Here is a 14,457-nt window from a genome sequence, read left to right as displayed (position 1 = left end):
CTATTGATTTTGTAATCGAGTAATCTAGCACTGAATCGATCGATTAATTGAGTAATCGGATAAAATTTTGTGTGTGTTTTTAAACAACCAAAACAAATAATGCATAACGAAAATGACGTGGCTGTAAAAATGTTCAAGCATTTGGCTTTTATTTTTAAAAAACAGAGGTATTGACATTCGGCTCCAAAAAATAAGCCTAATTATTTCAATTTTTACCCATTTAGTGTTTATAAGTGCCAACAATTAAGCAGTGCACTTTAATTTATTAATATGCACAACAGGTTTCATGCTGTAATCTAGCCCTGACATCAAAGTAAATATCTGGCTTATGTACATTTCTACACCTGCAGCATTTACCATTAGGCTACTAACAAATAATATATAATTTCTGGGGTGAGCCTATTTGCTATGGTAACAACCTGTGTGTGTGCGAGCGCGCGCACACGTGCACCTGTGTTTGTGTGTCTGTGCGTGAGGAAGAGTGACACCCCAGTCAGACGTTCAGTTGCTTCATTGCAATTTGGTTTCGGCAGAAATACATACATTCATTTTCATATTCAATAGAACGCTGCATTTGGTTTGAATCACTTGCGATGCATTTTAGGTTAAGAATCCGTTCGAAAACTCACAACATCACGTCCCGCTGTATCACTGCATGAAAAGAGCTGTATACGGACAAATACGGGATGGGAAATCTCTGCTAAACTTTAGGTTTGCCAGATTTTCGAGGCAGAGTGCTTGGAAAGGTAATACACCATAGTAAACTCGTTAAACATCCAGAAACCTTACGTTTGTGGATGTATGTAGGAACTGGTGGAAGTTTCCAGGAATCCTTACAGCTGGTTGTGAGGAGGGGTGGGTGTGAGGTGTGAAGGGCTTTTTATATGTTAATGACCCACAGGTAGAGGTGTCTTCTTTGTTTTCAGAGCTGAGTGGGGTGGGGGGTTAACCATGTCTCTTTAAGACCGCACATACAGTATTGTGGTACATAAAAACTGTGTTTTCTAAATACGTTTACCATTAATATAATTTAATTAGTCTATTTAAGAAACTAAGCATAATTCAAAATAACTAAAATTCAATGAACACAATTACCATTTTAATGTGTGAAAATTATGTCTCTGACTCAAGAGAAATGCAACAAATGTTATTTCAGAATATATATTTACAACACTTTGAAAACATGTCTCCAACTGCCCTAGGTCAGAATATTGTGCACGTATCTCTCAATGCTGCATACATCGTTTAAAAGAAGCCGTTCAAATGACATCATGTAACTCATTTTTGCTAGCTAGGATGTTGATAAATTGGAAACAAAAATATCAATAGACAGGTCCATAATCTAAAAGACAGTCTTTCACATATGAATGCAAAACATGTTGGGTGATACAGACTGACAAACTCGGGTAAACATATCTGCAGATACCTGTCAGCTACTGTACTTTTAATCCAGAGGTGCCCAAAGTTGGCCCACAATAGACCTTTAATTTGGTCCATCATGCCACGTGAGATAAGGAAAAAGAAAACAAAAGTCATTGACGCAGATGTTCGTATTTTTTATTAAACATTTTCTAAAATGTATCATTTTTTGTTGTATTTTTACATTACAAAATGTAAATTAAAATTAAATGCAAGGGATTAAGGTAAATTTTTTTATGTTTCATGCATTCTTGAAGGTGTATAAAATGCATCACGGAAATTAATGGACTCGGGTACTATAGGCTAAAAATGAAGAGGTTGCGGCAGTGGCACACAGAGAAAAGGATATTTAAAATGATTGGCAAAACGATTTCTTTTTTCTACAAAAAGCCTTGGAAAATAAAACTGCATAAGTTATGCATAAACAGAGTAATGTTTGCTTATTTATTTTTAAAATTATAAATTAGGGGTTATCAGGGCAACTTTAATTTTAATATAACACAACAACATTTACTTTTGGCCCACGGCCCTCAGTCAGGTTTGGCCCTTGTAAGGAAAATGTTTGGGCACCAATCAATGTTCTAGTCTATCTGAGGAGGTAACTTTTAGCATATGATAATGCATTCTTGTACAAAGTTAGTCCACATATTATAATGTTTGTCTTCAATCAATCAATTTAATAAAAGAGATGTAGACTTTATAATATAATAAGGGTCAATATATCACAGTGAAAAAAGACATACATGCATTTTTACTTTAACATGAACTTATGCTGAGTTAAGGCATGTACTAATCATAAACTATTGAAGAGTCATCATTAACTACAACATGACATGTTTTTCATTGTTAGTTAATGCAATCATTTACAATAAATTAATTAGGCTACATGTCTTAACTCAGTATTAGTTTATATTTACTTATATTTAAGTAAAAATTCATTTAGGTATACGTTAAATGTTTCCAATGATTAGTATGGCAGCTAATCCACTAAACCCAGACATAATTCCTGAGGCATGTTTATACAGAGTTTTGTATTTCATCAAGAAAGTGCTGATTCACAAAGATTTTATATTTAAGAAAATCTGAGCATCATTCAAAATAACTGTTAACATGTTTTTCAACTAAACATGCTTTATCAACGTAATAAACTTTATAAAAACATTTATTTTTATTTTTTTATTAATTATCAAGTATAAAGAACAATGCATAGTGTGAAAATGCGGATCATAAAAAGTATATAAAGTGCGAGCAGAGGATCAAGAAGAAACAACGCCAAAGGACTTCATTTCCCAGGATGCACCTGCACCCACTCATCTGCCTTCAGGTGCGACCGCTTTACCTATGGGCTTGACGGGAAGATTCAAAATCGCGAACCGTTACTGCATGGAGTTGGTCTCTTTGTTTGCTCATCGACATTACGGTAAGTTTGATTTAATTCATTTGCCTGCATCACGCTGATCGGTTGCCTATTTGTTCATATTATGTTATTTACTATGATTCGTTTTTGTCTTTATACTACAACTGTTTGAATTTAAAGCACAAACAGTAAAACTTTAAGGGTATACGTGGTACACAGCGGTAAACATGAGGTTAAAAATACGCGAAGTAACATTCAAACCGGGCTGTTAGAAGAATCAATTTGATGTTTAAATTTTTAAAAACAAAACTTTAAAGAAGCCAAGATGAGACGTTCTTTGCTTAAAACAAACAAAGCAACAGTAACTTGTGTGTTGGAAATGTTAGCAGCTAGCAAGTGTCTCTCTGCTATTTTAAATGATGCACATGATCTTTTGTTGTTAAAAGCTCATTGCTTTAGTTCTGGTAGATGCTGCTTATTTTTCAAGACTTTGAGAGAACCTAGATGCTAATTGTAACGAAGCTTGGAGTCATAATATATTTTAACGTTATATGTTTGCTGTTCTTCATCTTTTTAAATTTGAAGTCTATTCATGTTTGTGTTTACAGAGGTCATGTACACTGTGGTCAACTTTGTGGTTCAATTTTAAAAATCAAACAGGTTAAATAGTAAACAGATATGTTATGATGTATGTGATTTTTGATTTTTAATTCTGTGTTTGCCAGAGAAATATAATGAAGTAACAGTGGGGGCAAAACATCAGACTGATCCAGACACTGAATAAATTGATGTCACTGCAATCTGGCCAAAATGATGTAAGTTTAATAATGAAATTATTAAATTAAAGAGGTTAAATGGTTAATAGATGTGTTATGATGTATGTGATTCTATTTTTTTATTCTGTGTTTGATAGACAACTATATTGAAGTAGCCTACTGTAATGAAGCTGCAGAACAACACAGAGACTCTGAGGACATCAACACAGAAAATGAAGTAAGAAGATGTATATTATGAAGTTCTTTGATCATATATTGTTGTATCTTTGTACAGTTTAATGTAAACTTTCTAAAATGTACAACTTTAATTATATGTCATTTGATTTGTCGTGTGTATCTGTATATGTGTATTAGTATTATGCCAAATACTTATATGTACTTTTATATTTTCAAAGGGCTCCAAAGAGATGTCTGTCCAGATGAGGGTGCATCAACTTTACCTTTGCTGACAACAGTTAACTTAACTCAAACCATTTAAGGAAATCGGTTGCCTTAAACCATTAAGTTTTAAAAAACATACATTTGAGTACTGTGAACTTAAGTCTTGTGCAATTATGCACTTATATTTAGGTAGTGTGAACTTAAATATAAGTGCATAACTGCATGTGACTCAATTTTTTTAAGTTCACAGTACTCAAATCTATGTGTTTTAAAACTTGAATGGTTTTAAATGTGAGAAATTACAGTGTTACAGTGAGAAATGTTTGAATAATTCCAAGACAGAGCTCTGCTATTGAATCTACACTGCAAAAAATCACTTTCTAACTTAGGATTTTTATCTTGTTTTCAGTAGAAAAACTAAAAATTCTTAAATCAAGATGTATTTTTTTGATGAGCAAAATTACCTAAGAAAATATGTGTAGTTTTTAGACAAAAATATACAATTTAAGTAAATTTGTGCCTAAACAAGCAAAAATATCTTAACAATGGATTGAGAAAATTGTGCTTAAATTAAGTTTTTATGAAAAAAGAAAACGTAAGATTTTTTTCTCACACCATTGGCAGATATTTTTGCTTGTTTTAAGCACAAATTCACTTAATGTGTGTGTGTGTTTATTTATTTTGTCTAAAACTAGACTTATTTTCTTAGGTCATTTTGTTCATCAAGAAAAAGCATTTTAATTTAAATAATATTTCTACTAAAAACAAGAAAATAATACTATGTAAGAGAGTAATTTTTTTGCAGTGTAGGACTGATTTCTTAAAGCAAGATCAATATAGTTGTTGTTTATTTTATTTAGATATTTACTACATTACAGTGGCAGCTGGTGACTTGTTTTTTGTGAGCACTCGATGCGAAGTTTGTCACAACATGTATATAGCCCGTCATTTGTGTGGTTCCCAATTTCAAAATATGTGTTCTGCGTGTCGAGTGCGTGTATGTGCATCACGTGTTTTGACTAAACACGTGATGCACATGGTTTACATGAAGCAACAAACACATTTTAAAAACACAAGCAACACACATGACACTCCGAACACTTATTTTGAATTTGCAACCGCCACTGCTACATTACATTGTACTTTTTTGAATTTAGTTTTCATTGTTGCTTTTATTTTGTTTTATTTTACTCTAATATTGCTTTCTCTGTCTGTATATTTATAAGTTTAAATAGTATTGTTTATGTATGCAACTTCTAATATTTATGTGTAATATTATTTTGTGATTGTGACAATTGTGGATTGTTCAGTTTTTTTATTAAATAAACATTTCAAACTCAATTCAAGTTTTTATTTTTTTAAGGTTTTTGGGGGTGTATAGTAGGATATAGTGGGGGGGGGATTGTAGTCCATCTGCATAGCAGGCAAATAACCAATCAAGTCACTAAACTATGAGGGCTTGGGTTGGGCTAAATACAAAGTGTAACCAATCAAATCATCTCAACTGGAAAGTTTCAAAGTTGTGTCCCAATAGTTGTCAGAGTTTTGGGAGGGAGTTTTAAAAGCAACCAATCAGTGTTGGGATTAAACACCAATGGGGACACTAGAATTGTGCAAAGGTGTGAAATCCCAGTTCCTCTGTAGGTGTGAAAATGTCCCCTGACAAAATCTTCAATGGGATTATTTGCCATGGCAACAAATGGCTGCATGTACCACAGGAATATCCCCTCAGCAAGATACATCCGAATTGGTATCATTACGGGAGTTTCCTAACTTGGTGGAATTAGAAGTTTACCCTCAGTGGAACTAGTAGATACTTCCGAAAATCAGTGGTGTTTACAGGAGTTTCCTAGTACGGATACACCTCTTTTCATGCAGTGTATACAGTGAATGCATGCTGAAATTATTGTTGCGTGGCTACATAAAAGTTTAAGCATATGTGATTGGTCTGACTCGCGTGAGAGACGAGGGTGCATGCATGCGTGTGTGTGTGTGAAGGGGTTCTTTTTTAAGCTATACTCTCTTGCAAGTGAACGTGAATATGTTTACTACTTAAAAACATCAAAGCTAAACATCATATCTAGTCAAACGCATAACATACATCGCTACAAATACAGTATGGGATTAAAATCAGCGGCTACGTTACCTTGTTTCATCGACGCTTGGTGAAACAGCAGTGGATGTTTTCGGTTCAGATACTGAATGTAAGTAATGATAAGAATGTAATGATCTCAAACTTTAGACATTCTCGCCATCGCGCCAACTAAATTCAAAATGTATCACGCGCTATGATGTACTTCCTGAACATTGAACAGCGGTCCGTGTGAATCAGATCTCGGTGCGTGAGGGCGCGTCATAGGAATTTAACGAGGCTTCGAGGCAGAATTTTTGCCTCGAGGAATTTTTTGAATCGAGTTAATCGAGTAACTCGATGAATCGTTTCAGCCCTACTACACTGGGTTGAGTTAAATGCAGATGTCATTTTTCGAGTGTGGGCTATCATACTTGACAATCATGGCCCTTTCTATCAGTCTTTATATTCCTTTTTACTTGTATTCCTCAATTTGTTTGTCATATTTTGTATTGCAAGATGATCTGGATCAACTCATCAGACGATATTCTTGATTTTGGCATTCGCTTGTAGGGAGGCTCTGATTTAAAAAAAAAAAAAAACGAACTAACAGAAAATCGAACCTGATCTGATTTTATGATGGACAGAAGTTGTGTAAGTGTAATTGGGGTATGTAACATGAGGTCATATTTATTTTTTAAACGTGCAAAAAGTATGTTTGACCCAATGTACAAAGATCTTTTAATCGTAAATATTCATATTGATTTGACAAAAATTTCTTGAACATACAGTAGACAACACACAGAAACGTTATTGATCCAATGGCAGAATCTGCCCTATGCTATAAAGTCAGAGAGTAGGAATCTATTTACTGTACAGTAACTGAACTTCATCTTTATTTGCGCTGAGATGCACCAGTATTCATGGATGAATAAGAAACATCAATCTGCTGCCTGGCAGTAGTCTGCCGTTCCTCTGACTGCCTGCATGCTGCTGAGGCAGCGCAGAGCTCTGCATGGCCAGAGAGAACTCAGGGAGATAAATGACCAAGCTATACATTACCTCATAAAGAGCTCTTGAGTACCATGGAAACGCTGCCTGATTCAGCGCTTTGGTTGAGTCCTGGCATGATTTCTTCCCTCTAGCCTAAAGGCTTATATATACACCAAGCTAAGAATTTACAGTATAGCCTTTTTATAATTTAGTAGTTTTTCTTTGGCTCAGCAAAGAAATGATGCTGAACCTCTTTCTCTGAAATGTAGGCTTCTTAAATGAAATTACTTTTAACCAAATGGCCTTTTCAGTGGATAAATGAAGTTATGCAGGTCCCTAGTTGGATGGTACCCTTTCAACAAGTACAACTTTGTTCCTAAAGATTGCATATTAATACCTCAAAGGTATACAGTGTATACATATTATATACATATCTGTACCTAAATGGTACATATTAGGACCTAAAGGGTGCTGTCCCAGTGACAGCTGGGGACTTTTTTTGCAATTTTGTATAAAGAATAACCACAGGCCTAATTTATTATGAGCATTGTGCATGAAATCAATGTCTCACCCATTAATATATTCATCCTACATGTGACAACTACAAATGCCAATATATATCTCTATCTATCTATCTATCTATCTATCTATCTATCTATCTATCTATCTATCTATCTATCTATCTATCTATCTATCTATCTATATATATATATATATATATATATATATATATATATATATAGTATTAAATTAAATGATTATCTACTTTAAGTGGTTTTATATTTTTCCATCTAATGCTATGACAATTAATAGCATCCTACTGTAATTGTAAGATAACTTTTTAAATCAAAATCCATCATCCTGTCAGTAATAAACAGCAATGCATATACAGATTTCAGGCTTAACAAGTTAACAGACAAAGATCATGGGCGGCCTCGCCATTACAGCCGAACGCTAACTGTTTACATTCCTTGCTCATTTAAACAATACTTAGTCAACAATGTGGTCAACCAATACACCGTTTGAAAGATAAAAGTACACCGATTCATATGCGTTTATGCATTCAACAATATAAATAACTTAGAAGGAGTTTTTGGTTATTCTGTATGAATAGTCAAACAATGCAAAGCTATAACAAAGCGGACGAATCCTTACCTTTTGTGTTATAGCATCGAGATGTCTGGTCAAATAATGGTAACATGTATTGCTCTTCTAAGAAAAGTAGTCCAGTATCCAATATCCATAGTAAATATTTGCACAAAACACACTGACCGGTAAAAAAAAGGGTTTATATGTCCATTGTTTACATCCCTGATATCCAGTAAACATGACGTCATACTCCCGTTCACTCGACGATTATGTCTTTCTAACACATTTTCCGATAAATCCAAACTCGTCAGCGCATCTAGTAGAGTGTTCTAAACAAAATTAGAGTAGTTCAAGTCATTTCTGATAAAAACTACCCTCGCAAACTTGTAAAATAGTGAAAGGGGGCGTGTGCTCCAGGTAGCGTTTGCTTGTGCGTATGCAACAGTTTTTTATAAAAAAAATGGACAAATGACCAATTGAAATCATGTAGTGTCTTGTGACGTGTAGCTAATGATATGACGGATACGCCCATGTGCAGATTTGCATAATGGCTTTCATATTACAGTGTTGTTATATGTGCGTAAACATTAGCTCTCCAGAGAGTTGCGCACTCGTGCTTGTGACACATACGGCTTTGAGATTCACCTGCTTGTTAGCACTATACTGACAATGGACCAGCGACGTGGACAGAAGTTTTTTTCTCCTACTGCTGCGTTGGAAGAACTTATGCGAAGCAGTGATGAAGAAAATGTTGAGGATTCCGAAGAAGAAAGTGTTTCCAGTATCGACTCGGAACAAGAGGAAATGTTTTTAGACGGTCTTGATCCTTTTTTAGATCGGTAAGTTTTTATTTATTTCAGCGATCTGTACTGTATTATTCTTACTTCGTATTACATTTGTTTAGTGAAAGACGTTTTATTACCTTGACTATTATACATTATGAGTGCATTGATGCGTCGTGTAATCACGGTGTTATTCAATTGCTGATATAGCGATATAATGATATGACGTATTTGAAGACTGGTAACTTATATGCGCAAATGCGCAATATGTAACAAGCTCTTTCTAAGTTGTTTTTATAGTACAAAGTGAGTTTCTAATACAGTTTGTTGTAGCCATTAGCATCATTTAGAAACGCTATTATGTAAAGCATATGACACATGTTTTACTGTATGTAAAAGTAAAAAGATCTTATTGCGTCATCACTTAGAAACACTATTATATAAAGCATATGACACATGTTTTACTCTATGTACAAGTAAAAATATCTTATGCATCAATGGGAGGAAAATGCAGTGAATATGTGATAGTTTTACTGTGTGATATTATCAGTTGCATTAGAAGACGCATTTCTAAACCTATTTGTAAATGTCAATAGGGATGCTGACACTTCTGATGAAGAGTGGTTACCAGAGGCCTCTGGACCACAGACAAAGCATTCCTGCCCGTCTAAAACATCTTCACCTGCCTTCACCGGTGCCAAGGGAAGAGGAAAGAAAAGGACACGGATAGAATCTACTCCATCTGACTCACCCAGTACTTTATGGTAGGTGAAATATAATGCTGTTTTGTGCATGTTTTTTTTAGAAAAAAAAAAACTGTACTTCGAGGCAGACTGTTGACAGATTATTGTAAGGTAGTATTGTGAATTTGTGCAAATGGCATCACTAAAACAGGCCTGCTGGTACATTACTGTGATAGCCATAATCCTAAAGGGTGAATTTTGTGTTTGAATAGAGCTGGCCTGATGGTCCATTACTGTGATAGCCATAATCCCAAAGTGTGAATTTTGTGTATGAATAGAGCAGGCCTGCTGGTCCATTACTGTGATAGCCATAATCCTAAAGGGTGAATTTTGTGTATGAATAGAGCAGGCCTGCTGGTCCATTACTCTGATAGCCATAGTCCTAAAGTGTGAATTTTGTGTATGAATAGAGCTGGCCTGATGGTACATTACTCTGATAGCCATAATCCTAAAGTGTGAATTTCATGTATGAATAGAGCAGGCATGATGAGCAATATATTGTATACATGATTGTAAGTATATTTCTAATCCTGTATGTGTTCTCTCTATAGTGAGGGTACCTCTGTTGATCATCATGAAACTGGACATCAGTCTAATGGCAAGGGAAGAAAAAAAGGGAGACGGACACCTGCTGACTCACCAACCACATCCACGAATACATGGTGCAGTGATGTTGTAGACTGCAGTGACCTTCCTGAAATCATCTTCAGGCCTCTACGCAGTACTGGAGCACAGCTCATCACAACAGCTTCCTACAGTCCCCTGCAGCTGTTTCAGTTGTTTTTTTCATCAACTGTACTGCAGACACTAGTGGCAAACTCCAACTCATATGGATCCATGCAACATGTAGCAAAGGGCAAGCCATGGAAAGACATTACTGTGCCTGACATGATGTCTTACCTGGGGATGGTGATTTACATGGGAATTGTGAAACTGTGTTCACTTTCAGACTACTGGAGGAAGTCCACTCTCTACAGTCTGCCTCTGCCTACGAGAATTATGTCGTCTAGGAAGTTCCTTCGAATTACCAGCTCTCTACATTTGAGTGACCCTAGGGCTGATGAAGAGAATGAGAAGAAAAAAGGAACACCAGCCTTTGACCGTCTCCAAAAGATACAACCTCTCTATGACATGATCAGAGAAAACAGTAAGGCATTTTTCCATCCCTTTCAGAATATATCTGTGGATGAAAGAATGGTCTCATCAAAAGCCAGAAGTGGACTCAAACAGTATATGAAAAATAAACCAACCAAGTGGGGTTTCAAACTGTTTGTTCTGGCTGATTCCATTACTGGATACACCTGGGACTTCTTTGTTTACGAGGGCAAGTCTGCTACTGACCAGTGCACAGAAAACGGACTGAGCTACAATGCAGTTATGCAGCTTGTAAATGAGAAGGTATTGGGAAGTGGTTATAAGCTTTATGTTGATAACTTTTATACCAGCCCAACCCTCTTCCGAGACCTCCTTTCCAAAAAGATATATGCATGTGGCACCATTCGACCAAACAGAAAAGGCTTTCCAAAAACATCTCTGAACAAGATGCCCAAGAAAGCTTCCCGTGGCACTATCCATTGGATAAGAGACAACAAGCTCTTGTTTGTGGAGTGGAAAGACACTAGGGAGGTTCTGGTCGCCTCCACTTTTCATAAAGCCTTTGATGGTGACACTGTGCAAAGAAGGGTGAAAGGAAAGGATGGATCTTGGTCACTTATGGATGTCCCTGTTCCAGCTGCTGTGAAAGACTACAATAGGTTTGTATTTTTTTCCTATTTCATTGTATTACAGTACATAACATTGTTTTGTATAGAATAATATTCATATATATACACACATATTCATATATATGTTTTGTTTTCTGCAATTATATATTTTTTTAGGAACATGGGAGGAGTGGATCTTTCGGATGCACTAATTGGGTACTACAATGTCCTGCACAAGACGAGAAAGTGGTACCGGACCTTTTTTTACCACTTTGTTGACATCGCTGTGGTAAATGCTTTCATTTTACACAAGGAATTGGCCAAGACTACAAATCAGAAGCCATTATCCCAGAAAGCGTTCCGAGAGACACTCATTTTGGAACTTGCAGGACTGCCCACCAAAAGCTTGGCTGTTGAAACTCCACCACGTCCTTCTTGTGGTGTGTGCCATTTGCCGGTGTACATCACCACAGACAGCACTGTAGGGAGGCGGAAGTGCAAGGTGTGCCAGCGGAACACTCCCGTACAGTGCCATGTTTGTGATGTAGGTTTTTGCTTCCAGCCTAACAGAAACTGCTTTTATGAGTTTCATAATCAGCTTTTCCCGTTGGACCTAAGTATCAACACTGCCTAGCCATGTGCAACATGTTGTAAATAGTTTGTTTTGTAAATAGTTCTATTTTTTGACTCATGTCACAGCACTGCCAAGCTACGTGCACTACTTTGTAAATATATTGTATTTTTGACTCATGTCACAGCACTGCCAAGCTATGTGCAATAATTGGTAAATAGTTAGTATTTTTGACTCATGTCACTGCACTGCCAAGCTACGTGCAATACTTTGTAAATAGTTAGTATTTTTGACTCATGTCACAGCACTGCCAAGCTACGTGCACTACTTTGTAAATATATTGTATTTTTGACTCATGTCACAGCACTGCCAAGCTACGTGCAATACTTTGTGAAATTTGTATTTTTGACTCATGTCACAGCACTGCCAAGCTACGTGCAATACATTGTAAATAGTTTGTATTTTTGAGTCATCTCAAAGCACTGCCAAGCTACGTGCAATAATTTTTTATCACAGGTTGTTGATGACTACTATATTGTAAACATATAAAAACCTATAAATACAATTTCATTTGTGCTATAATGTTGTACATTTTCCTAAACCATGCAAAATCATGTAAGTGAATAAAGACATTGTTTCATTTTATATGAGTAAGTAATCGGGTGTCCTTTTGGAGGCTTCAAGTAGCACACAGAGAAAATGCACATAAATGCCTTTTAAAATACATCCAGAAAGTTAGTATTTTCCAGAAAAACAGTGTATATTGTTCTGTCACACACTAAATCAGGAATAAAATGTGTGGAAATGGTCAGATAAGCATGTTATACCGCAATGTAGAAGGTGGTACCAAGTGTCCCTTTGGAGTCTCCAAGTGGCTTTTTTTGGAAAGACACCCAGACATACACTAACAAAAAAGCTTGTAAAAATCCCATTTTTGCTTGTATCAACTTCAAATTTTCAAAATAGACTGTCAAGACCTGTGGTTGTAGATCAATTATATTTTCAGGCTCATTTACCACTGGCTTGTTAATTATTTTGCCATAGAAATGTAAAAATGGAAATTTTTCAAAAGAGAAAATATCTTGAAAGCTGTATTTCTGCTGCCATATCTATGAAATAGTTATTGCTAGAACAGTTCTGCATTTCTAATAGTAAAATTTGAAGTGTTAGCTTTCAAAAGACACATTGGTTATGTTTGTAGATAGTATGTTGCATGAGCAACAGCCTTTTTATTTTGGGTATGCCATTTGCCAGAGTGGGGGGGGGAGGCTGGCTCGACGTCTAAGAGGTTAACATTTAGCTCTTTTTTATTTGGAACACGTCAGAAATGTAATTTGAATGTCATTGTTAATGGTTTTGCTTGTAATGTAAATTGCTAGTTAAAGGTTTGTTAATTATTAGTTGTGGTTAAGGATTTAGCTTTTGTTTTTCATACGTTTGCATTATCTTGAGTATTTGAATGTATGGGTGTGGCCACAATGATCACCTGTCCGTTGTCCTCACAGAACCTACCTCTCTCACTTTCTCTCTCTCTCTCTCTCTCTTTACCGTCGTCTCTCTTCCAACCGTGCGCTCTTTTTGTTATTGTCTTGTAATAGTCTTGTTGACATTCTGTATGTGAGTCTCTGGCTGTGTTTGCATCATCTGCGAGGTTTCTGACAGATTTTGCTTGAATCAGGGTCTCAGGAAGACGGATCTCTGGGAACATCAGGATGTTTGTCCCAGGAGGAGTTATCAGAACAGACTTCACAGGCCCAGGATCTTGAGCGGCTGGCCCAGCTCTGCATCATGAGCAAAAGGTAGGAGTCATGATGACTGTAAACACGTGCAGTTGTTTCTCACCAGCTTTATTTCAGTAAAGTAACAGTTTGACATAAAAAATTAACAAGGGTTAAAAAAGTTACAAGTACTATATCTGGATTGAGTCAAAATGTATAGAAATTGCACAGTAACATATTTCTAAATTGTCATCATTTTTTATGGAAAATTACTTTTTTCATTATCACTATAATAATCACATATTGAACTCTGCGTTCAGGGCAAGGCTATTTTACATAAATGTTTGATAGGATCAACATGTCAGATTTTTATTTGGGCCATTTGTCATGTGTTATTTATCCAGTCGACATTCCACAATTTTAGCTAGCAAAACAATGTTTTGATGTTTCTGTACAGTATCTACTATACTGTATGTAATCTGCATTAAGGGTATGTGCCTTCACAGAAACTCACTTTCAAAACTAAACCAACCCTGAGAAATAGATTGGTGGTTTTAACTAGCCCCAGTCAAACATGTATACTGATCAAGAGTGTTTAATGATTCCTGTCATATATGATTTATCATCTTAATACAGTTAAGATAATAAAATGATATTTATTTAAGAGTGTCAGCGTCTGGCATACAATCAGTGTTATGTTATTTGGCACAGAACACAGCAGAGTCTGTTTATTTTTGCTGACAGCTTTTGTGTGATTTACTGTTTTATACATAAAATGATCCTGCAAAATGCAATTCTGTACACATATAATCTTGATATCTTAATATATTGAATATTGATACATAATTGAAAGA

At 35.7% G+C, this 14,457-nt stretch overlaps 2 protein-coding genes and 1 long non-coding RNA gene across 4 annotated transcripts in view; all 3 read left to right on the top strand.

Annotated features, from left to right (window-relative positions):
* c17h14orf180 (chromosome 17 C14orf180 homolog) overlaps window positions 1-14,457 on the top strand; it is a 42,747-nt gene that overhangs the window by 13,448 nt on the left and 14,842 nt on the right. For both annotated transcript variants that reach the window (XM_065288672.2, XM_065288673.2), the window contains exon 4: window positions 13,564-13,684. In XM_065288672.2, coding sequence (XP_065144744.1) covers window positions 13,564-13,684 — 121 coding nt within the window. The remainder of the gene's footprint in view (window positions 1-13,563; window positions 13,685-14,457) is intronic.
* On the top strand, window positions 2,700-5,414 carry LOC135778370 (uncharacterized). Its single transcript, XR_010544551.2, has 4 exons — window positions 2,700-2,839; window positions 3,502-3,591; window positions 3,690-3,769; window positions 3,948-5,414. It is a non-coding gene; the product is annotated as an uncharacterized lncRNA (long non-coding RNA).
* On the top strand, window positions 7,904-12,425 carry LOC135778200 (uncharacterized). Its single transcript, XM_073812339.1, has 4 exons — window positions 7,904-8,925; window positions 9,465-9,632; window positions 10,163-10,758; window positions 11,492-12,425. Exons 1-4 carry the CDS (start codon window positions 8,756-8,758, stop codon window positions 11,524-11,526), a joined length of 969 nt encoding a protein of 322 aa, XP_073668440.1. The 5' UTR covers window positions 7,904-8,755; the 3' UTR covers window positions 11,527-12,425.

This window comes from Paramisgurnus dabryanus, chromosome 17, assembly GCF_030506205.2.
Source record: "Paramisgurnus dabryanus chromosome 17, PD_genome_1.1, whole genome shotgun sequence".
In the NCBI taxonomy this organism is placed as follows: Eukaryota; Metazoa; Chordata; class Actinopteri; order Cypriniformes; family Cobitidae; genus Paramisgurnus; species Paramisgurnus dabryanus.
This window is presented reverse-complemented; position numbering and strand designations above follow the sequence as displayed.

Coding starts and splice junctions, on each gene's coding strand:
- LOC135778200 (XM_073812339.1), top strand. CDS start 8,756: ATGGACCAGCGACGTGGACAGAAGTTTTTTTCTCCTACTGCTGCGTTG. Junction 9,633..10,162: donor GACTCACCCAGTACTTTATG/GTAGGTGAAATA, acceptor TTCTCTCTATAG/TGAGGGTACCTCTGTTGATC. Junction 10,759..11,491: donor TGACATGATCAGAGAAAACA/GTAAGGCATTTT, acceptor ATATTTTTTTAG/GAACATGGGAGGAGTGGATC.